Source organism: Oculina patagonica, chromosome 5, assembly GCF_052425735.1.
Source record: "Oculina patagonica isolate OP01 chromosome 5, crgOcupat, whole genome shotgun sequence".
Lineage (NCBI taxonomy): Eukaryota > Metazoa > Cnidaria > Anthozoa > Scleractinia > Oculinidae > Oculina > Oculina patagonica.
Window position 1 is genome coordinate 30,050,624 of NC_135762.1, and position 24,113 is coordinate 30,074,736.

Genomic DNA, 24,113 nt, shown 5'->3' on the forward strand with positions numbered 1-24,113 from the left:
AGCCATCTTCCATGCAATATGGTTCTTTAGTACGTTTTCTCATCTAGCGTTGTTTTCTCGCCGAAACCTGGCCAAAGTAAGATCCAATTTCTATTTAATGTTTGTGGAATCCAAAATGTTGTTACGTTGACCAACAACTTTTAGTCACGTTGCTTCAAATTTGCTGGGCTCAGTCAAAATTCGGATAAAATCAAAACTAGATTTATCGGTGATTGATTAATTTTCTGAGAACTTGCACCTGGAAATATGCCAATAAACACGTTTTAAGGTACACGTTAAGTTGCTTTTTCTCTTTTTTTTGTTTGTTTTGTTTCTTTTGTTCATACGTTTCCTTGATTAAAAGTGGTTTTGCTTGATGCATTTTGTCTCTGTTTTAGTCCGGGACAAATACGTCTTGCGCCCCCGAGACCTTATGTTTGCGTAATTTACGCTTTCAAACATAAATTCTGCACAGGGCAAGAGATTTTTTATCTTGAGTTCTCATAGAATAATAGATATAAAATATTCAAAAAATTGCGAAACAATTCACTCAGCCGCGTTAACTACTTCCTTGGTAAAAGGAACAAAAGTGAACGTCTTTGCAGATGGTTTGATGAAAGAGGGATCTTTCTATAGTAGTTAGTTAGTAGTAGTTAAAATACTTTTGTTGTTTTTGGCCTAAAGTCGGATAAATTAAATCACAACCAAATATATTGTTGAGTTAATTTCCTGGGAACCAACATGTGTCAATGTTTTGATAACCATGATTTAAATGGTCCAATGTAAGTTTATTTGTTAATTGAAGAGAGGTTGTTTTCTGGTAAAGTATTAAGAAAGGCTTTGTACGACAGTTCAAGCAACGTTGAACTGTGTTTTTGTCGAATTTATTTTGCTTTCAGTATCAGGGTCAAGTTAATTAGCAAATAATGTCACATTTTAAAAAAGGTGAAAGTCTGTTTGCTACTGTTGCCATGGCAGTACATAGTTAACGTGGGGAAACAATATAACCTAAACTTTGATCAGTTTTGGGAACACTCATTAATTATAAGTACAGGTGAGGTAGAAGGAAATTAAATAAAAACTTTCAGCCACCCCACACACTTTTTCTTTTTTATCAAATTATAAAGACATAAAAAAGGAGGTAATGTTAATTTCTTTCATATCATGAAATTTGATCAAGCAAACGTTACGAATCCCACACTTGAACAAATATAACTAGGCACGCTCTGTTTGTGAGTTCTACTTGCACCAACACTTTAATTTCTTGATCTTCATTATTCTTACATAATAGTCCATTTTACAGTTGCCTGCCAAGTGACCTGGCCTTTAAATGGAAGTGAGGCTGGAGGTGACCTTGATTTGATACAAACCTCACTGCTTTTGTTGTGTTAATCTTGCTGTTTTGATGCAAACTAGTTTGCATTTACATGATAAAGCAGAGAGGTTTGTATCAATGCAAGGTCACCTCCAGCCTCACTACCATTCAAAGGCCAGGTCACTTGGCAGGCAACTGTAAAATGGACTATTAAGACTTCTGAAAACACAGAAAGCCCGTATGTATTAACTGAGTGCGTTTTTACTTGAGCAAAGAGCATATTCAAGTACCTTTATAGAAATATGTTAAACTGACAACACTGATCTGACAGGAATTCCCTAAAACTAATAAAACAAGTTATTACCAGTGCTCGAAATTGGTTATTTTTAATCAATAACCAACTTCTTCGTGGCTTTTTAGGAATAAGATTATTACAAGACAATTTACACGAACAAAAGTTACTGTATTTCAACTAAGTAATTTACACGTTGCTACTTGTAACTGTGATTATTACAGAACACAAAACCGGCCAACAACGAGCGCCATGTGAGAGCAATTTTGATCTTTTAATGAAAGTGTTTACCTAAAACCGTCACTTGATTCGACGTTAATTGTTTTCCTTCTTTACCACGTGGTTTTCAACCATCGAGTTTTAATCCTATTAGAAATTGAATTTCGTCCAAAAATTGTCAAGTTTCAGATTTATTTTCTTGCTAACCACTGACAAAACTGCTTGGTCCTCACCTATTCGTATAGTGTTTGTCGTCCTTTGTCTAAAATTGAAAACGTTTAGGGTAATTTTATACACGAAATATCAGCCTTAAACTTGAATGTAGAAATTCAGCATTCGTTACTGGTCTTAGCACTCTTTCTGTCTGGTTACGTTTGCTCAAATTAATCTTGGTTAAGAATTTTTAGATAGGAAGATCAACAAACAGTTTTATTAGGAAAATATTAAGAAGCCCATCTAGGACTACAAGTCTACTGCTACTGCTTTTGCATTTTGTACTCATGCTTCTGGTCGTAAAGGTGCTCCTGCTCCTGCTCATGCTCCTGCTCCTGCTCCTGCTCATGCTCCTGCTCTTGCCCCGACTCCTGCTCCTGCTCCTGCTCGTGCTCGTGCTCCTGCTCCTGCTCCTGCGCCTGCCTCTTCTTATTATTCTCCTTCTTCTGCTCTTTCTCTTTCTCCTGCTCCTGCACCTCCTTCTCCTCCTCCTTCTCTTCGTCCTCCTCCTCCTCCTTTTCATCTTTCGCTTTATTTATCCACGCTGCCTTCAAGCCTTTTCCAAACTTCTGACCACTTGTTATGGCGCTTTTCTTTTCGGAAGTTATCTGACTTTTGAATTCCTTCCCAAAGCAATTTTCGTTATCTTCTCTCTTCTTTTCCTCTGGCTCTCCAGTCTCGACCATTTCGATAACACCCATAGGATGGACTTTCTTTCTATACGAACATGGATATTGTTTTCTGGACTCATCTTCATAGCCACATTCCTTAGCTACTTCGTCATTTCCTTCTTCTTTTATCTCTTCTTTTCCGTTGTATAAAGTCTGCACTTGAAGGTTCGACGCACTGGCTTCACCGTCTTTTTCAGCTTTCTCTTCTTCGTATCCGCCATCGTCGCCAACTTTATGATGTGAGCAAATATCAGCCTGCAAGTTTTCCATGGACAAAATCGCCACTGCATTTCTCTGTTGCCCGAAATTCTTTTGCCCGGTTTGATCTTCATATCTTTCAATTTCAGACGCTTCTTGCCTTTCAACTCTGTCAACTTCATGATGTCGTTTTTCATTGTTGCCGCGGCCGTTTGGCTTCTCTTTGAAGTCGCTTGATCCAAAGGGGTTCTTGAGAAACTGCTTGAACAGTCCAGATTATCCCAATATATTAGGACAGTCATGACGTCACGGATCTATTGTTCTCGGACAAAATGGCGGACGAATGGTCCTTGTTATTCAATCGATTGTTTCCAGGCTTTTTCAGCTTTCATCCGGGACTTTGAAACGAAATGTGTGAGTCAAATGATCGGAAGCCATCTTGGAAATGTTTTGAGAGGATTTCAAGTCGACTTTTCGTGTGTTTTTCGCCACGAAGGTGCTGTTTAGCCGGAATTTTGGCTCGTGTTTCAAGGTAGGTGAAGAATCGTTCATATTTTCTTATATTCAAAGATTTTTCCTGGAGTTGAAAATAATTTTCCCCGATTGTTTCATCCATAAAGTTTCATTGTGCGAAGTCTGAGCATGGTAGACAACCTAGATTTTTGGTAGACTTTTTTAGAAGTTCGGTGATCATGACGCGGTAATACTACACGTACCAAAACAACTGTTCCACGAACAACCAAAGTTTCATTATAGATGGTGTTGGTTCGTTCTTTAGCAGTAATGATGACGGCTTTAGTTTCCTATTATTGGGTTATTTATTGTATAATTTGGGCCAACGAAAAGCCGAAGGCTGAAGACCAACTTTCATTACGAGAATAATCGAATATGGAATGTTCGTTATTCAGCAACAATAATTATGGAAATTGCAAAATTATTGTTCATAGAGAACTTCTGTTTAATACACATACTGACTAGCTTATAAACCTCATGTCAACAGGACAGTGTATGAGAATTTCAATAGATAGTTGGGAGAATTTGTGTTTTTTGTTATTTTTACTATGGCAAGTGCAATTGTGAACCACATTTAATCTTGAAGAATGCTAAATACAAAGTTCAAACACAATTTTTCACTTGGAAATCATTAATTTGTTTGTTGAAATACCGTTACAATGTTTGCCTTGTGGCCAGTAATAGAAAAGATAAAACTGCTTTTGAGTCCATACAATAATTACTTAAAAATTTCCACACACCCCTCTCCGAATGGTGTCTGACATGTGCAGAATGCAGCCTAAGAGAATGTATTGTGTTACCTTTACCATTATTGAAAGCTAACCATAAACAGGCTAACCGGAGTGAATAGTAGGCTAACCGGTGTGTCTAGTAGGCTAACCGGAGTGAAAAGTTCACTCTGGTTAGCATACTACCCACTCCGGTTAGCCTACTAGTCACTTCGGTTAGCCTAAATAACACTTCGGTTAGCCTGTTTACGGTTAGCTTTCAATAATGGTAATGGTAACTCAATATATTCTTTTAGTATGCATTCTGCAATCAAATGTCGTAGCCAACACCTGTGATGCCCTAATTCCTATTGCAGTCATGATATATACAATGATCATGTTCCTTTCATTTCAAAGCAGATAGTGTCTTTTGTGTGCTTCATCGTTGGTTTTTCAAACATGGGATAGTATCTTGGATTTTGCATGTCAACTTTTGCCATTTATGAAAGGAAAATAACTTTTATTGATGGCTGTTCACTAGTTTATTGTATGCTGTAATATTTCAGAACACTGATCATAGCTGTATTTCATTTTTGTTTGCAGGTCCTGCAGTTGGCTGACAACAAATAAAGACTTGTGTTTACTTACTGTAAAATGAAAATAAATTTGAAATTATTTTTCTCTCATTCTGACTGCTGTTCATTTTATGTTTTATACAAGTGACTGGGGGATGTTCTTTCCAGCCCACACCTCTTGACAGCCTCCTGCAAAGCTCAGTGTGTTGCATTACAGAACATTTTTGTGCCATATTTTGTTTTGGTGAATCTTTAAATGAATTCAAAATACTATGTGCCTCTTAAAAAATAACCAGTAGGACAACACAACACACCATTTTAAGTGTAAGCAGTTTGTTATCTAGGGTACTCAACCAGTTTTATGTTTTTATGTGATGACTGCATGAAGTTGGGGTAAGGCATAAACAGAAACCAATATTCACAACTTTGCAACGTTTTCTTTATTTCAATGTCCATCCTAGCACCCAGTGGATGTTGCAAAAAGCTAAATCAGTGCAATGATACACCCCTGGAAAACTATAATAACAGTACAGCTTTTTTTATAAAATAGCACATGTTAAATTTATTTTTTTCCTTTAATGCAATACCATGTGTACGAAGAAAAAGTCATTTTCAAGGACAATTTTGTACACTGTATTATACAGCATTCACAAATGTATGGTCGTATTTGTGCAACCTATTGGAAAATTTTTTAGCATTTTGAAAACACTACAAATATTCAGTGTTGCCTACAAAAATTGTTTGGTTCAAGAGCAAAACAAAACTCACCATTCATACTACTATCTAACAACCTACAAATCACAGAAAATTTTGAGTCAAGAGATAGATGTACTTGGGAACTTCGTTAACGAGAGTGGAACAATGTATAAATATAACTAGCACGTAACAATTTACGAACGTATGATCGATCGGATGACAAACCAAGCCAATATACATCTGCTACTGTTATGAAACGCATCAGTTCCATCCAGTTGAATGAAACCAATCCTGCAACTGTAGTGGAAAATACAGCATAAATGACTTACCCTACTATTTGATTGCATTTCAATATAACATAATTTGATTTTCGAAAACAGTCGAAGCTATTGATCAGCGTGCAAGCTCCTTGCTCCTACGGCCGTCCTTCACGTTGCATTGTGTGTAAATGTGGATTCGAACACTGGCCTTGCTTGAAAGATTCCTCCTAGAGAGAAATATACATTCGTATTCTTCTAATACTCGTCCACAAGTTCGCATTACAACCTGGAAACCATCGCGCTGTCTGCGTTCGTCCGCCATTTTGAAAATTGAGATTTGTTTTGATATGCGATCGGTAAACCAAAAGGCGGCTTCCCATTGGTTGAAAGCCAAGTTGGCCCTGTCCTAATATATTAGGATAATCCGGACTGTTGAATGCGTTGCGGCATCGGGGTTTTCGCAGGTAGTAGATAACTGGGTTTACTGCGCTTGAGATGTACATACTGTACCAGGCGATAAATGCAAACCAGGAGTCAGCCAGGTTTTCTTTCTGACGACCCACCACTGCATACAAGATAGAAGGAACATAACAGAGGAAATAGGCAGCTACTGTGATGGTGATGGTATTGATCGCTTTGATGTCGTCTTTTAATCGGATTTCGGCTTGAACAAGAGTTAAGTTCAACTCTGCTCTCTGTGAAAAATAAAAAATAAGGAAATTTTCCATGTATCAGAGCAGCAGACTAACAAAAGGAATGGTCAGGGACCAAATTTCTTGACGGGGTGCTATTTTGTAAAGCTTTGATTCGCTACATTTTGAACATCGATTCCTCTCAAATTCATCAAGGATGCTAGGGGATGATTGAATTACTTCATTATTGTCATTTTACTGAGAGATGACCGTTTACTGTGTTTTTACACTGTTAACAGTTTAACTGCAGATAATGCGATTTTGCATGTGTCAAGTTTTCAGATAGAACAGCGCGCCGAAGTAAATGATGATGTAACCTAGTGATAAATCAAAACATCTTTTTCGATTTCAAACATAGAAGTAAATGGCTTCTAAGAGAGTCAAAATGTAAAATCTAAACTTTTGAAACGTGCTAGCTTCATTTTGGAGAAGAACACACAAAGTTAAAAACAATAACGTGTAATTACTAGTACAAAGAACTTGAAAAAAAACATGAATATTTCGTTTGTTATCGGCATCAGTCGCAGTTGTCTTGCCTCGTATTCTACAGACTGCTTTGCGGTTTTAGACTTTTCATCAGCTCACAGTTCGTGCAAACTCTTTCAATAAATGCTTAAATAATGACTGCAAGGGTTCTGGGCAACCTTAATATTTTTATAGACAATAAAAGCTGATCTATTTATCAAATCAAACACATTTTTATATGGTCTACTTAACAAATAGATTCCATTTTGCCGTGCGTCTGTTCAGTTATAGATCACAGATGACGTCAAAATGTGGTATGAACAAAAGAAGTGGCCCACGAGCCGAAGGCGAGTGGGTCACTGATGTTCATACCACATTTTGACGTCTTCCGTGATCTATAACTGAACAGACCCACGGCAAAATGGAATCTATTTGTTTTATATAATTATAACACAAGACTTCAGCACACTTCAGTGTGAGCAATGCCGCCGTACCGATGAGCTAAGTTGTTTTGATTTCACTATTAAGTTTTCGTTAACACGAAGCACTGTTAATCCGATTGAATAAACAGAAAAATGGTCAATTGAAAGTTAATGAAAAAACTAACCTCTATTCCGATTTGGAAAGTTGTTCAAATCTGTAAGCATTAACCGAAGCGTTCAACCGCAATTCGGTTGTTTCCCGTGGCGTCGTCCAACTGTACAACATCGGTCAAACTTTCACACAGATTTCGGATAATTTCTCGAATAATTCACTGTCTTCTTCAAGCTTGTTTCGCCCAGTTAAATGCTTCGAAAGGTAAACGATGCTTGGCGTATTGTTTCTCACTGAAGATTTGTAATTAAGCTGAACTTTTTTGCTTTGTTGTGGCACCGCAAGTTTGAAAAACTTTGCCGACAACTCTGATTTGGACTATGAACTCTGATCACGCGCGCGAGTCACACCAACGCGTGACGACATCTATGTGTCTGTACTCTAATAGATCTTAAGTAAGAACCAATCAAACTGCGCGTAGAATTCAGGTTATTATATAAACTCTTATAGACGATAGAAATGATGTCATTAAATGTACAAAAAATAGTGGAATCTTAAGCCGTAAGGTGAGTGGTCTCGCTGCAAAGTTTTAGACATTTTATGGCGTCATTTCTATGGTCTAAAAGAGTGTAGACCATAGAAAAATGTGGTCGATTTGTTTTATACAATAACAAACTCGAACGAGTACTTATCAAAAGCGGTTTCTGACCGTGAAGAGACTTCGCCGGGGTGACGTAATGATTACACAGAAATACGACAATGATACAAAAGAAGATGGACGAGAATTCAAAAATTTGCAACTTTAAATACCTTTTATTTTTTCGTTGATTGTGTTTGCCTTCCGCTCGAACAAGATGATTTTTCTGATTGAAGATCTTGCTAGCGCTTGTACACTGAACTTCGACAGTTTGCTGCCGGCTCGCTAGCACTGTTCTTCTCAGTTAGACAAAAAAATGCAAAGCGTAGTAAATTTTCATTCAACAGATCTAGATCACCTGAGTAAAAGTCCAAGTCTGATTTCCGAAAGCAAATGCGTACTTGATTCAAACAAAGAAAAATGAAATTTGCTTTCATTCATCGATAAACCAAACGTACAAATTTCTCGCCGACGCGCATTTGTGGCGTGATCTGACGTCACGTTCATGGTCTATACTTTCCTCGACCAATAATTCTGAGCCTAGTTGTTCAAAGGGTAGATAACGATATTCACCGGAAAAATCACTATTCAGTAGATAAGATAACAAAACGTACTGCGTCTATCCACTGGATAGCGATTTATGCGATGGAGAGCGTTATCTACCTTTTGAACAACTTGGGCCTGTATTATCTAACATGCTAACTGCAATAATTTCCAGTTTTGACAACTAAAAGTTATTTGCCCAAAAAGGTTTCCATTATTTTGAAAAAGTAGTATATGCGCTAATTCCAAGTAAAAAACTGAGATTTTGAAAATCCTTCCTTTTAACCTTAAAACTGGCTAAAATTGCCACTTTGACAAAACTTGCAAACTTGCCTCACAAAAGAGATTGAAAACCAGAAAAAAATTGAGGTGGGTTTGCTTGTTACCGATTCAAAAACAACTGGAACCTCACTTCATGTAACATGGACCGGTCCACACAGATCACAAAATTAAGATAAATCCAAAAACATATATAACGATTTAATTACCTCCTTTTTCTTCCTCCTTATTGCGCGAGTTGTCAGAAAATACACAACTATGTCACAGAAAATGAAGAACGCCATAAAAGATGCGACATAATACTTTGCTTTCTCGAAGATCTCCCCTCTGTATGCCTTGGCATGAGCGTCACCAAGATCGATATCGAGAAGCGGGATTGAAGACAACATCACCGCCATAATACTGAACAACCAAATAAGGCCAACACAGATCAGCGACTTTTTTTTCGTCTTCCGGACGTGGTATTTGATTTCGAATGAAATGGCCAGGTACACATCTACCATCATGGCGAGCATCGACGCAAGGTTAAGCATTGCGAAGAGTCGATTCAAGATGCTGTTCATGATAGGCAAAGTCCTACCTCTGTACCAACTGGCTTCTAAAACGAAGTAAATCATTTGCGGCGGCATGTTAATGGCTGCATTCAACAGATCCACCACGGCAAGATTGGCGACGAGAATGTTCGGAACTGTGCGTAAAGATTTAAATCGAGCAATAACTGCCAGAACAAAACCATTGCCAAGCACAGAAGCTAAGGCCAGACTGACTGTTAAAACGCCCATCATAACCCTTGTGAAAAGTGGTTTTGCAGGATGATGCGGCATTTTTGATTTTGTTTCAGTCCGACTAGAACGTTTTACATCATTTCATGCGCGTTGGCTTACGTGCACAAAATCTACGTTTAGAAACAAAATCTGCCTTTGACAAAAGCTTTCTCAAAACTTAATTTCCTGTAAAATAATTAATAGAACGAACAAAGCTATCGTCCATGCACAGTCTTTCCATCATCGCGCAATGACAGCCAGAACAAAATCATTGCCTAGCACAGAAGCTGAGGTAGAATGTTTGGTAATACGTAAATACGTTCATCAAAATCTTCGTGGAAAGTCGTTTTGCATCTTTATTTTGATTTGAGTCTGAGTAAAACGTTCACAACTTCCGTGCGCGGGGGCATAAATTCTACGTTTAAAAAGCAATAATTCTGCACTGGACAAAAGCTTTTCTAAAACATATTTCCGAATTTTTGTTTGGTAGGTTTCATTAATTGATAGTTTTGTTTCTCGGAGAATTCTGACCTTGGTAAAATCCATTTTCTATTTAATCTTTGTTGAGTCCAAAAATCTGCCTTGGACAAAAGTTTTCTTGAAAGTTAACTTCCTGTAAAATAATCAGTAAAAAAAACAAAAACCTAGGCACAAATTATTCAATTTTACCTGCGACCAACAAATGTAATTTTAATCTAAGAAATAGCAGACCGGATTCCACATGCCCGTCTGCAAAATGAACAGGTTTAAAAACAGTCTTTTAATACTAATTTTAAATAGTCGGGGTTTTTTTCTTCTTGTTTTTACTTGTGTTTAGTTAAAACTAAATTAATTCAACTTTTTAAACTTGCTTTTATGAATAGATCGTCTTTCAGATATTTTTTAGCGATTAGCATTTGTGGATTTGTCAAGTTTTATCCAATTAAATCCTTATGCTGTATTTTAAAGTTTCAATAAACTCTCTATCTATCTCAAGCCATCTTCCATACAAAATTGTTGTTTTGTAGGTTTTTGTCATTTTAATTTTGTCTTCTCGCAGAAATCAACTTGTTAGAAACCAATTTTAATTCAATCTTTGTTGATTCCAAAATTTTGTTATGTAGACTAACAACCACTAGTAACGGTACTTTAAATTTGTTAGGTTTAGTCAAAAATCGAATAAAATCAAAATAATATTTATCGGTGATTTTTTTTAGATGCATTTTGTCGTATTTTTAGTCTGCGGTAAAATCGTCTTGCTTCTCCCGAGACCTTTTGTTTGCAATTTGCGTAATTTACGCTTATAAACATATATTCTGCATTGGAAAAAAGCTTTATAAAACTGACTATAAAACTTGATTCTCGCACTGTTATAAAATTTGCGCGTTAACTATTTCCTTCGTAAAAAAAAACAAATGCAAATGGTATGATGTAGGAGGGATCTTCCTTTATAATAATAATAATTTGGCCATAGTAAAAAAAAAATTAAATTGTAGTTTTTTTAGGCTCTAAAGTCTGATTAAATAAATCAAATAATTTTCCGGGAACCTTCATGTGGCAATGTTTTGACAAACATGATAGAAATGGTCCACTCTAGGGTTTTTTATTATTATAAGAGCAGTTAGTTCGTGTTAAAATAATAAGAATGACAGTCTTCGACAGTGCAAGCAACCTTGACCCTTGTGTTTTTGTCGTATTAATTTCTTCTTTTAGTATCAGGATCTATTTAATCTGGTTAGTCTAGTATCAGGATCTAGTTAATCTAGTTAATGAGCAAATTAGCAAATATCACATTTTGAAAAAGCTGCACGCCTGTTTGCTACTGTTTCCATGGCAACGTATAGTTTAAATGCAAAAACAGTACTTACACTTTGATCAATTTGGGGAGCATTCGTTATTTATACGTAGACTAGTGCTTTCACTATATTAGGATCAAGATTATTAGCAAATATTACATTTTGAAAAAGCTGCACGCCTGTTTGAAACTGGTACCAAGCTAATGTATAGTTAAATTACGAAGACAATACTTACGCTTTAATAAATTTGGGGAGCATTCATTATTTATACGCAGGGCTTTCAGTATCAGGATCAAGCTAATTAGCAAATAAAGCTGCACACCTGTTTGCTACTGTTACTATGGCAATGTAACGTTAAATTGCGGAAACAATACCTACACTTAAATAAATTTTGAGAGTGTTCACTAATTATACGAATGGTGAAAAGAGGAAAATTAAATAGAAACGTTCCTTTCCTCCCCTCTCCCGTGAACCAAACAAGAGAGCTAGAGACCGTAAAGGATGGGAGCAGTCAAAAGATTTATAGAGTAAAACTAGTCCCTTAATTGCATGTACAAACTGAAATCAAAAGAGCTAACCAAAATTATGCTGAAAACAGAGGGATGTTGTGCCTAAATTCCCTCACTTTAACACCAACTTTTCCATTTAGCAAATGATCCGTGAAACTATACATGTCTGTTTTAAAAATTGCTAGTCCTAAATCATCGATTTACACCTTTTCGTCTTTTTCCCTTTTTAGTGTTACTGTTTTTATAGTGGTAAAGCAATAAAACCTCATTTTCTATCAGTCTGTTTTTACTGCCGGAGAGAAAACAAAGCGGTCCTTGATAAAACAAGCGCTCAACAAAAGCGCAAACGCAAATGCCTGGTAGATTCGACATGTTGGAAGCTGTCGGTTTACTGTATAGCTAAAGAAAGATTATGAATGAAAAAATATTTTACACGACGATCCTTGAACTAAAGAGTTCGAAATAGCGGCCCAGGAGGTGTGTTCGATAAATCTACAGGACATTCGTTGAATAAAAATGTACAGGTACCGCAAAAATTAATAAAATCGGCAACATATTTGTCAAACCCAAAATATTGAAATGACGCCAGGAATATGCTTTATTGCCGGAGATAAAACAAAGCGGTCCTTAATAAAACAAGCGCTCAATAAAGCACAACAAATGCCTGGTAGATTCGACATGTTGGAAGCTGTCAGTTTGCGGTATAGCTAAAGAAAGATTATGAAAAAAAATTATTTTCCACGGCGACTCTTGAACTAAAGAGTTCTCTTGAACTGAAGAGGTAGAAATAGCCGATAGGAAATTACTTAAAGGCAAGTTCAAGGGAAATGGGATAAGTTCGAAATTACGGGAAATTCGAAATAACTGAGTTCGAATTAGCGGGGTTGAAAAGTACCTTGCACGACCTGTACAAACATGAACACCCGCTGGGGTTGCGACCAAGGAAAATAGATTAATCCATTATTTGGCAATGAAGGAATATAAGCAGAAAATTCACTGGCAAGCGGAGGCAATTGTTATAGGTACTAAAAGTATAAAAAAACATATCGCCCTTTCGCTAAAAAAATTATATCCGTGAAGAACTATAGCAAAACACGGAGCTAAGCTGAGTTGAACAATGGCGTGTTTATGTTTTGGAAATGCAAATATAAATTGGTTCATGCTCAGCGTGCGTATATCGAGTTATGGATGCACGCGGACAGTTTGGAGAGCGCGAAAGAAGCGTTATGAGTTGCTCTAGGCGAGAGCCGAGAGCAACTCTAGCTTTTTGAGTGCCCTTCAAACTTCCCGCGTCCATAACTCGATATACGCACAGCTAAAAGCATGAACCAATTCTTTTATAACATAACGACTACAAAGTTGGTTAAATTGTCGAGCGTTCAAACACAAGAAATACAGCAATCGGTCTTCCCTAAATCCACAAAAATGTAATAGTTAACTCAACTACGCAGACCAAAAGGATTGATGCGAGAATTTTAAAATAAAACAATTTTCCATTCGCCCTTATTTGATACGAGAGGTTAAAGCAAACTCTGAGTAAACGATAGGAACTCGCAGCTATAACACTTGACCGACTTAGCTAAATTGCAAATGCACACGTCATTTTATATACGCACGGCCGTGCGTAGATAAAGAATTATACCATGATCGCTCAATTGGAATAAGATAGGGCTTGCGCGCGCGCTATGTTATAATAGAACTTATTGCATGGTAACAGTTTGAGTGTAATGATGTAATGTATATGAAACAATTCATATATGAACTGCGGATGGATATGAATTTAAGCAATTGGAATAAAGAAGCCTGAAATTCCAATTGCTTAAATTGGAAATTCACTGCGATGATCATTTATCACTTTCATATCCATCCGCAGTTCATATATGAATTATTTCATATACATTACATCATTTCACTCCTCTCACGGGTAAAATATGAACTCACAATTGACCTCGCTCCCAATGTGTGGCTTCAATAGCTCAGTTGGTAGAGCATCGCACCGGTATCGCGGAGGTCACGGGTTCGAATCCCGTTGAAGCCCTGAATTTTTTTTCAGGCTTCTTTATTCCAATTGCTTAAATTGGAAATTCACTGCGATGATCATTTATCACTTTCATAGTTTGAGTGTAGGTAACAAAAACTTATCAAAACATAAGCACTCAAGCTGACCCCGCGAATGAAAACATGGCTTTGAAGTTATTTATATTTCAGTTAAAACGGAACCGTGTTTTGAGCAATTGTGCAAGGTTTGACATTACCTTTCTCGAGAATTCTTTTAAATTTAATCTTGGAGTCACTTAGACAAATGAACTACAGTGAGCTGTTTTAAGGTGGCCCGCGGCTTTTTTCCGGGAGCGAAGGTGGGATTTTTTTAATCGAATTCTGGGTATGGAAACGTTAACCAATTTCTCTAATTTTGGCAGTCAAAATAACAAATGTTTAAAAATCATAAAACTTTAAATTTTGGGACAAACTAAATAAATGAACACGAGATATTAGCACTTTAAAATTAATCAATTTTTTTAATAAAACGCGAACGTTTTCCAAACGCGACGATAGATTGATTTCGTTTTAGTCCGAGCAAGACACTACAAACTTTCGTGTGCGAGTGCTTATGTTCACAAAATTTGCGTTTTGAAACATAAAATCTGCACTTGCCAAAATAGTTATTAACCTTAACTTTTTGTACAAAATCGGTAAAAGGAACAAAATCCACTGTGCTGTCGTAAATTGTAAGAACAATTGTCTTGAATTGTAGAGCAGTTTTCAATTGAGTGTCGTTAACCAAAACCAAAGTAATTACTCTGGCCAATCACAAAGGACACAGACAATCCAGTGAACCAATCAAAACACGAAGCAAATACATGTAGCTGGTACGAAGCGCGGGAAAACGTGCGCGAGCTAGTCACGATTGGTTTTGGTTTTACTCCTGATTGGCTGAGAAAGTGGCGCGAGATTTTTAAGCCAATCACTAAGCGTAGAAATGCAAAACCAAATCAAACGCAATTAACTTTCGACACTCAAGTGAAAACCGCTCTAACAACGCACCTATCGCAAATTGTAATAACACATTGCCGTATTTTGTAATACTCAGAGCTATTACAATTTACGACAGCTTGGAGTATTTCAAATTACAGCAACAAATTATTACAATTTGCGATAGGTTTATTATTACTATTCACGTAAATATTTTTATTACAATTTACGACAGCTATTACATTCCACGAAAACTGTTATTACAATTTGCGATAGCTATTACACTCGACAACTGTTATTACAATTTGCGATTGGTAGTACAATTAACGACTCTATTACAATTCACGACAGTACAACACTGTCCATGCAGATAGGCGAAATTCGACAAATCGCCGCCAGTTTGCACGCGATTTTCGAGCCATTTTTATCGCAAGCGGCAGCCCGACAAAAGTTGCATTAGAAATCGCCGGTGTAAATTAAAAGGGTCTTTAATTTTAAAATGTTTTTTTCGGCACATTGCCAGGTGCAAGTTTCCAAAAAATTAATCAATCACCGATAAATAAAGTGTTGATTTTATCCGATTTATTCGAAGTCTGGCAAATTTGAGGTGCCGAACCTAAGAAATGTTGGTCAAACCAACAACATTTTGGAATTAACAAAGATTAAATAGAAATTGGATTTTACCAAGGCCAGAAATCTTCGAGATAACAAACCTATCATCAATAAACTTACTAAACAAAAAATTCGGAAGTTAAGTTGTAGAAAAGCTTTTGTCCAGTTTAGATTTATTGCCTTTTAAACGTAGATTTTGTGCCCCCGCGCACGAAAGTTTGTTGACGTTTTTCTCGGACTCAAATCAAAAGAAAAATGGATCATATTCAAAACCACTTTTCATCAAAGTTTCGATGAGCGTTTTACTAAACATTCTACCTCAGCTTCTGTGTTAGGCAATGATTTTGTTCTGGCCGTCACTGCTCAATGATGGATGGACTGTGCATGGATGATAGCTTTGTTTCTTCTTTTGATTATTTTACATGAAATTAAGTTTTGAGAAAGCTTTGTCCAGGACAGATTAAATGTTTCTGAACGTAGATTTTGTGCACATTAGCCCTCGCACACAAGAGTTTCAAAAACGTTCTACTCGGACTCAAACAAAATCAAAAATGCCGCATCATCCTGCAAAACCACTTTTCACCAAGGTTGTGATGAGCGTGTTCACAGTCATTCTGATCTCAGCATCTGTGCTTGGCAATGGTTTCGTTCTGGCGATCATTGCGCGATTTAACTCTTTACACACAGTTCCGAACATTCTCGTCGCCAACCTCGCAGTGGTGGATCTGTTTAACGCAGCCATCAACTTGACGCTTCAAATGATTTACAACGTTTTAGAAGCCAGTTGGTACAGAGGTAGGACTTTGGCAATCATGAACAGCATCTTGAATCGACTCTTCACGATGCTTAACCTTACTTCGATGCTCGCCATGATGGTAGATGTGTACATGGCCATTTCATTCGAAATCAAATACCACGTCCGGAAGACGAGAAAGAAGTCGCTGGTCTGTGTTAGCCTTATTTGGCTGTTCAGTGTCGTGGCTGTGATGTTGTCCTCAATCCCTTTACTCGATATCGATCTTGGTGATGCTCATGTAAACGCATACAGAGGGGCGATCTTTGAGCAATTTAAGTATTTTGCCGCATCGTTCGTGGCGTTCTTCATTATTTGTGACATAGTTGTGTATTTTCTCACAACTCGCGCAATAAAGAAGAAGAAAAATGAGGTATTTAGATCGTTATAGATGTTTTTGTGATTTATTTTAATTTTATGGTCTTTGTGGGATGGCCCATGTGACAGAGGAACCCACCAGACCGTTTCGATGTTACGGAGAGATAAAAAGATAGTTTTGGGTACAAAAAAGGCCAGCTATGTTTTTTTTTTTTTTCGTGTCTGGGCGCTAAATTGCGCTTGTTGCAATTTAGCATTCGTTGTTTATTGTGAAGTGATACATATATCCTTTTCTATTTAGACTTTGAAAGGCAATCAGAAAAGATAATCTACCTATATACAAATTTCACCTTATCATTTATTTTAGGTTAATGCCTAAAGCTGGTTTTCGCTAGCGACGGAGTCGTAATCGAAGTCGTAAGAGCCCTTTCTACCTAGTGAAAAATGGAAAATCAGAGTCGTAAGCGGAGTCGTAAGCGGAGTTATAAGTTCGACGCAATCGGAGTCGAAAGAATAACAACGTTGCCATTTTTTTCGATTCCGCTTACGATTCCGTGGCTGACGATTCAGTGAATATTAGACTGACGCATTCTGAAGCAGAGAGGAAGTACAAACCAATCACATATCTGTTCGGAACACCTTTATTGCCTAGTACGATTTTCGGATTAAAGTGTGATGAATATTAATAAGATTATTTTTTAATTTTTCTTTTGGGGGAAAATTTTTTTTTTTGGAAATGTCGATTTGGGTACGAAAAAAGGCCAGCTACGATTTTCGAGAAGGCATCAGCCGGTGGAAAATTCGATTAATAATATTTCGCTCTCTAAAATTTCTGAAGATTGAATGTCCAGCTAGCGCATCCGAAAAGATAAATTTTTGGGATCAATTTAGGTTTCTGGGAAACTGCTCATTAATAAATTATTAGATTTTTGGGTTTTTTTTTTTTTTTTTTTTTTTTTTTTTTTTTTTTTCCTATGTTCCCCTCCCCAAACCTAACATTTTGCCCAAAGCGATAAGTAAGGGTTAATGTTAGGTTTGGGGAGGGGTAGGTGAGCATTTTCCCAGAAACCTAAATTGATCCATAAATTTTTCATAGCGTTTTAATTTAAGGCTTCAAATCGCACAAAAAGGACGCTTATAAGGTAAAAACGGTGTTCCGACACCTACAGCAAAATTTTCTCGTTGGCTGCCCCCCTCTTGTTGCCAGATCCTCTGAGAGCTTTCATTTTGCTTGCTACTCCGACAATCTTGTTTTCACTGGAGAACAAGCGACACAGTCATAAGCAGAATCGGAATTCTGCTAACGACACCGTCGGTGTGATTTTCATTAGATCTTAACGCTCTGCGCTCCTGATTAGGACTCTGACTCGGACTCCGTCGCTACTAAAAACCATTTGTAAAAACCAGCCTTCGGGGTTTTATTTTATATGTACCTGAAATTACTCATTACATGGTGTCGCCGGCGTGGTTCCTAAAGCTATTAGTTTCGAGACTGGTTTTGTTGTCGGCATGTTCAATCGGTTAACAAACAATAAGAGTACAGGGACGTAAGAAGACTACATTCGTCTTAAAGGGTTTTCATTGGAACGTAACAGTTTACACCTAAGCTGTGTGCCATTTTCATTTCAGGAGTCGCAAATATTTCGAACACACATACATTCATAAACGTTTGCTTCTCGCTCAAAGCTTGTTAAATTCCATGAAATGGTCAAAATGGTCCCTGGCCATTTCTTTTGTCAGTCTACTGCGCTGATCCATGGGAAATTTCCTTATTTTTTATTTTTTCACAGAGAGCAGAGTTGAACTTGCCTCCTATTCAAGCTGAAGCTCGCCTAAAAGACGACATCAAAGCGATCAATACCATCACCATCACAGTAGCTGCCTATTTCCTCTGTTATGTTCCTTCTATCTTGTATGCAGTGGTGGGTGGTCAAAACGAAAACCTGGCTGACTCCTGGTTTGCATTTTTTGCCTGGTACAGTCTCTACATCTCAAGCGCATTAAACCCAGTTATCTACTATCTGCAAAAACCCCGATGCCGCAACGCATTCAAACAGTTTCTCAAGAACCCCTTCGATCAAGCGACTTCAAAGTAAAGCTAAACGGCGGCGGCAACAATGAAGTACGACATCATGAAGTTGACAGAGTTGAAAGGCGAGAAGCGTGTGCAATTGAAAGATATCAAAATCAAAAAGGGCAAAAGTATTCAGGGCAACGGAGGAATGCAGTGGTGATTTTGTCCATTAGAAACTTGCAGGCTGATTTTCCACTACATCATGAAGTGGGTGACGATAGCGGATACGAACTAAAGAAAGCCGAAAAAGGCGGTGAAGCTCGTGCGTCAAACCTTCAAGTGCAGAATTTATACGACGGCAAAGAAGAGAAAAGAGAAAAAGGGAATGATGAAGTAGCCAAGAAATGTGGCTTGGAAAAGGAATACAGAAAACAATCACCATCCTCGTCTAGAACGAAAGCCCATCCTCTGGCAGTTAGCGATATGGGCAAGACTGGAGAGCCAGAAGAAAAGAAGAGAGAAGATAACGCTGATTACTCTGGAAGAGATATCGAAAGCCAGGAAACTTCCGAAAAGAAAAGAAACGCGGGAAGAACAAGTGGTCAGAAGTTTGGAAACGTCGTGTGGAAAGCAAGGATAAATAAAGGATACGAAGAGGAGGGGGAGGAGGAACAGGAGCAGGAGCGTGAGCATGAGCAGAAGCATGAGAGAATGAGCATGAGCAGGAGAAGGAGAAGAAGCAGATGCAGAAGCAGATGCAGATGGGCAGATGCAGAAGCAGATGCAGAAGCGGAAGCAGAAGGGGGAGCAAGAGAAGGAGAAAGAGCAGAGCCAGAAGCAGAAGCAGGAGAAGACGCAGAAGCAGAAGCATGAGCAAAAGTAGGAGCAGGAGCAGGAGCAGGAGCAGAAGTAGGAGCAGGAGCGGGAGCGGGAGCGGGAGCGGGAGCGGGAGCGGGAGCGGGAGCGGGAGCGGGAGCGGGAGCGGGAGCGGGAGCGGGAGCGGGAGCGGGAGCGGGAGCGGGAGCGGGAGCGGGAGCGGGAGCGGGAGCAGAAGCGGCAGCAGGAGCAAAGGCAGGAGCAGGAGCAGAAGTAGGAGCGGGAGCGGGAGCGGGAGCGGGAGCGGGAGCGGGAGCGGGAGCGGGAGCGGGGGGAGCGGGAGCGGGAGCGGGAGCGGGAGCGGGAGCGGGAGCGGGAGCGGGAGCGGGAGCGGGAGCGGGAGCGGGAGCAGAAGCGGCAGCAGGAGCAAAGGCAGGAGCAGGAGAATTAGCGGGAGCAGGAGCAGAAGCAGAGAGCAGGAGCAGAAGCATGAGCAAAGGCAGGAGCAGAAGAATGAGCGGGAGCAGGAGCAGAAGCAGAAGCAGGAGCAGGAGAATGAGCGGGAGCAGAAGCAGAAGCAGAAGCAGAAGCAGGAGCAGAAGCAGGAGCAGGAGCAGGAGCAGAAAAAGAAGCAGAAGCAGGAGCAGGAGCAGGGGGGGGGGGGGAGCAGAAAAGTATTTTTTATTGTAAAGCGCCATGGGCAATAAGTGGATTTTGGCACTAAATTAACACTTTAGTAATTCCTCTAGTTTTTTTTTTTTTTTTTGGTTTCAAGTAACGGTTTCAGGATCTTTACAAGATCAAAATTACCCTCATCTGGCGCTCGTTGTTTACACATGTTGTGTTTTCTGCATTAACAATATGGCTGCGGTTACATCTAGGCTACTAACTATAGTTAAGACGGGGATAACTATAGTTAGCTATTTCGGTAATGTGATCGCTTCTGTGTTCACCCTAACTATAGTTAAAAAATTTACGCCTCGCTGATCCAAAACAATACAGACTAACTATAGTTATACCCAAGCAGGGTTCATGGGTTAGTGTTAAGTTTACAAACGAAAAACCAATCAGAATGCGACAATTCTTTTCGGACGCGCGAGATGAACATTAATATGCAAAACAAAGCGTCAAGGGAAGGGAAAAAAGAAAAACAACATGCCAAGAAATTACATATCACCAATGTTAGCAAACATACACCTTCCGGGGACATACATCTTGTCTTCAGGGCCCGTGCCTCGATCGTATCTGCAGAATCAAAAGAATCATTGGCTTAAAACGAGGCAATAAGGGCTAATAACAATAGGAAAAGATAATGATGCCGCCTTTTGGAATAAGGTGTATAAAGCTTGAATTTTTCGGCGTCTAGCATCCTTACTTCATTTTATTTCCTTCAACGCCGATATGCCGTGCAAAAATAGAAGACATAGAGAAACAACTAGACACAGATCAACAACAAGGGTTGTCGTGAACTAATTTTAATTCGTAATTATTCAAAAGCTAATCAGAACTAACTATAGTTAACTGCGTGCATTGGTGTGACCGCAAAGACGACCGAAAGCACTAACTACAGTAAGGTATGACGTCACGTAACTAGAGACGTCGTAGATGTGACCGCAGCCGTTGACTTGCAGTAACATTACTTACTTGAAATACAGTAACTTTTGTTCGTGTAAGCCTTTTTCTTGTAATAACCTTATTCCGAAAACCGCGGAGAAGTTGGTTATAAATTAGAAATAACCACTTTTCGTACTCTGGTAAAAGGGAGTTCTTGTCTATACGGTTATGTCAGTTAACGTATTTTCAGCGAAAATAATGGATTTTTTTTTTTTTAACTTTTTTTTTTTTTTTATATTAAAAAAAAAACAAACGTATTTTCTAGCACGTTACTCAATGCTTTCGAATTAATATATTTGAAGATGAAATACGAAAGAATTTTGCTGCCTTTGACTAAAATTTCGCTCGAACTGCGTAGATACAATCATGTTGTAAAGCCGATTCATGTAACATTGCTGCCAACGCGAGGGTATATCGACTCGGATTGCAGAGCGCTAATCATTAACATTGCAAAATGGCGCTTGTAGCAACCAACTTTGGCCTAATTTTTCTCCGCTTCTAAGATAAAAGAAGCCCCCATCTCTTGCATTTGTGTTAACTTCATTAATATCTTTGAAAAGAGCGAGTTTTTGGTATGGTTTATTTTTGACGTTTGAACAGTTTTACTACCGTAATACATGTGGGCTTACTGTACTGTGTTTTCAGAGGTTAAATATGTACGAACAATTAGTTAAAATTGTAATAATTGCCTTACCAAGCTTCATAATATAAAAGGAATAACATGACCTTGGTTTCTTTTAGCCTGAATTTGTAGGCTGTTTTGTCAAGGCTTTTTTTTTCTGGCTGTCAAGCATGTTTTTGGAAGCCATGCATTTCATGGGACACAATCCATATGCATACATGACATACCTAATGCTCGAAGGTTTGCAATATATTGCAGGGCGATTTCAAAGATAGTCGGTCATTTGTAAGTTTTCCAGGGCAATAGAGTATTTTACGTCAAACAAAGTACGGAGAATGGAATGGTGCAATATGACTTATTTTCTTATTTAGCATGTTTTAGAAGCAAGTAAGATCTTCCAACATTCTGGAGAGACACGATACCTGAGAAAATTGCCGTTTAAACCAGAATTTTTAGTCGCCAAGGATGAAATTTTAGGCGTATCGGCGACCAGTAATTCGCAATTTTGAGCCCTTTTGGCAATTTTATTGTCTGATATGAAATGTTAACTATAATATTACAGCTACTTTGATTTCACTTGGCTGATCAAAGCATGATATTTTCTACTTCTACGGTGAAAAGTAACCGGAATTTTTTAAAATTCGCGTTAATTTCCTATAGTAAGGCGGAGCCGATGAAGACATTGGGGTTGGAGGGACTGCAAAATTTACTGGTTTCCCGAGGGACCAGTCATAAATGACTTGTCATACAGTCAACTCTCTCTAAGACGGACACCGTCGGGACCGGCCCCAACTGTCCGTCTTAGAGAGGTGTCCGCCTTATAGAGAGTCGAGGTAACCTGACACCAGAAATTTTGAGATGAAAAGCTTAACGGCTATGCACAACGGATACACGTCTGTTTTAAGTCGCTTACTTTAGCAAAACCTATAAAGTGGAACAAAAATAATATTAGAATTCGACTCATTTGCTCATTACAAACGGTAATACTGTAAGTATAAAACTACCTCTTTGGTGCCCATGCGCAGAGAAGTAATACGTTATAGTGGATTGTTTTTGGTAAGTTTGGTATTCTTAAGGCGCTGACTTACTATGATATATGTCGATACCATGTTTTGAAGTTTTTTTCACTAAAAAATAACTTTTTGTGCGTGTCCGTTAGCGGTTTGTGTCCGTTGTCCGTCTTAGAGAGGTGTCCGTCTTACAAAGAGTTTTGTTACAGTAAAATGACTGAAAAACGGCATGGACCATCACCAGGTGTCCGTCTTATGGAGGTGTCCGTCTTATAGAGGTGTCCGTTAAGAGAGAGTTGACTGTATAGCAAAACGAAGACTTTAGAAAAATGGCGGTCGTCAGTCAACATTTGCGGGCAACAGTGCACTGTTACCCTTTGACGTCATAGATTTTGCAATGTTGCTCGCTCAGAGACTTTTGGCGGGTAGCAGTTTGTTGTTAGATGTCATGTGACCTCCAAGTTGCCAATGGGAGCGCGCGATGTTAGGGAAAATTCCAGCTTCCTTATGATGGGAATTTAACGATACATGTTATTAACGCGAATTTTAAAAATTCGCGTTAACTTTTCTTACATTCGCGTTAACGGTTAATTTTATAACGCGTAAATTTTGTTCGCGTTGTTAAAATGCTTATAATAAGGTATTTGACAACTTCTGTAATTTGCCTTCTACTCGTTGTCCTGTCCGGTGGCATTATTATCGACAATATTTGATTGTGAATTTTAATTTATTATTACTTTGTATTTTGTCGTAGTTTGAGTGGACGTAAGGCTTTCCACAAGTTGCTTGAAATTATTCAAAAGGTTGCTCGACATTTCTGAAAAAGGTGCTCGAAAGTTCGGGGCTCGAGACTTACGGTAGCCAACAAGCCAAAGGCTAGTAAAATGCTTACGCATCTTTCGTGCTTAGCAACCTCCCGCGTGCATCTGTAACTCAATAGTGCACGCTGTGACGTTTACCATTTGTTAAGTTTTGGCTAGTAGGTTTTGGCCTTTCACTAGCCAAAATGGGTAGTGAAAAAATCAGACATTGGCAAGAAACCGCATTTATTAAAATCGTCTCTCAGAGAATATAACTAAGTAAACTGTTGACATTATAGAATGTGAAGCTTTAAACAAGCTGGTTGACAAAAACGCATGTACATGTACAATTTTTATAGTGAAGAACAAAGCCCAATTTTATAAGAAAAAAAAAAACATGAAGATTTAAGGAACATTCTACGGCTCAAGGTTTAAACATTATCTCACACTGTTTTCACCGTTGCACCCCCCCCCCCCCCCCCCCCACTTAAAAGAAAACTATGCTTAAAAATTGTGGCTAGTAGAAAATAAGTTTTGGCTAGTGAAATCAAAGCTGTCACTAGCCACTTGGCTAGTTGGCAAAAAAGTTAGTCTCGAGCAACTTTAAGTTGCTCCCAAAAAGAGTACCCTTTCTGTCAAAAATGGAGTATGAAAGGGAAAGGGTTTAGACCTTGAGGCGGAGCCTCCCCGTATAAGTGTTTTACA

The 24,113-nt window shown here is 38.5% G+C and overlaps 1 protein-coding gene and 1 long non-coding RNA gene across 2 annotated transcripts; one reads left to right on the top strand and one right to left on the bottom strand.

Moving 5' to 3' along the window:
• Positions 1-3,160: 3,160 nt before the first annotated feature.
• LOC144654497 (uncharacterized) lies at positions 3,161-4,793 on the top strand. The gene is made up of 2 exons (XR_013570919.1): positions 3,161-3,419; positions 4,711-4,793. It is a non-coding gene; the product is annotated as an uncharacterized LOC144654497 (long non-coding RNA).
• A 1,072-nt stretch (positions 4,794-5,865) lies between these two features.
• On the bottom strand, positions 5,866-9,612 carry LOC144655121 (trace amine-associated receptor 13c-like). The gene is made up of 2 exons (XM_078515337.1): positions 8,998-9,612; positions 5,866-6,333 (listed from the first exon to the last, which is right to left on the bottom strand). Exons 1-2 carry the CDS (start codon positions 9,610-9,612, stop codon positions 5,866-5,868), a joined length of 1,083 nt encoding a protein of 360 aa, XP_078371463.1.
• Positions 9,613-24,113: the final 14,501 nt, after the last annotated feature.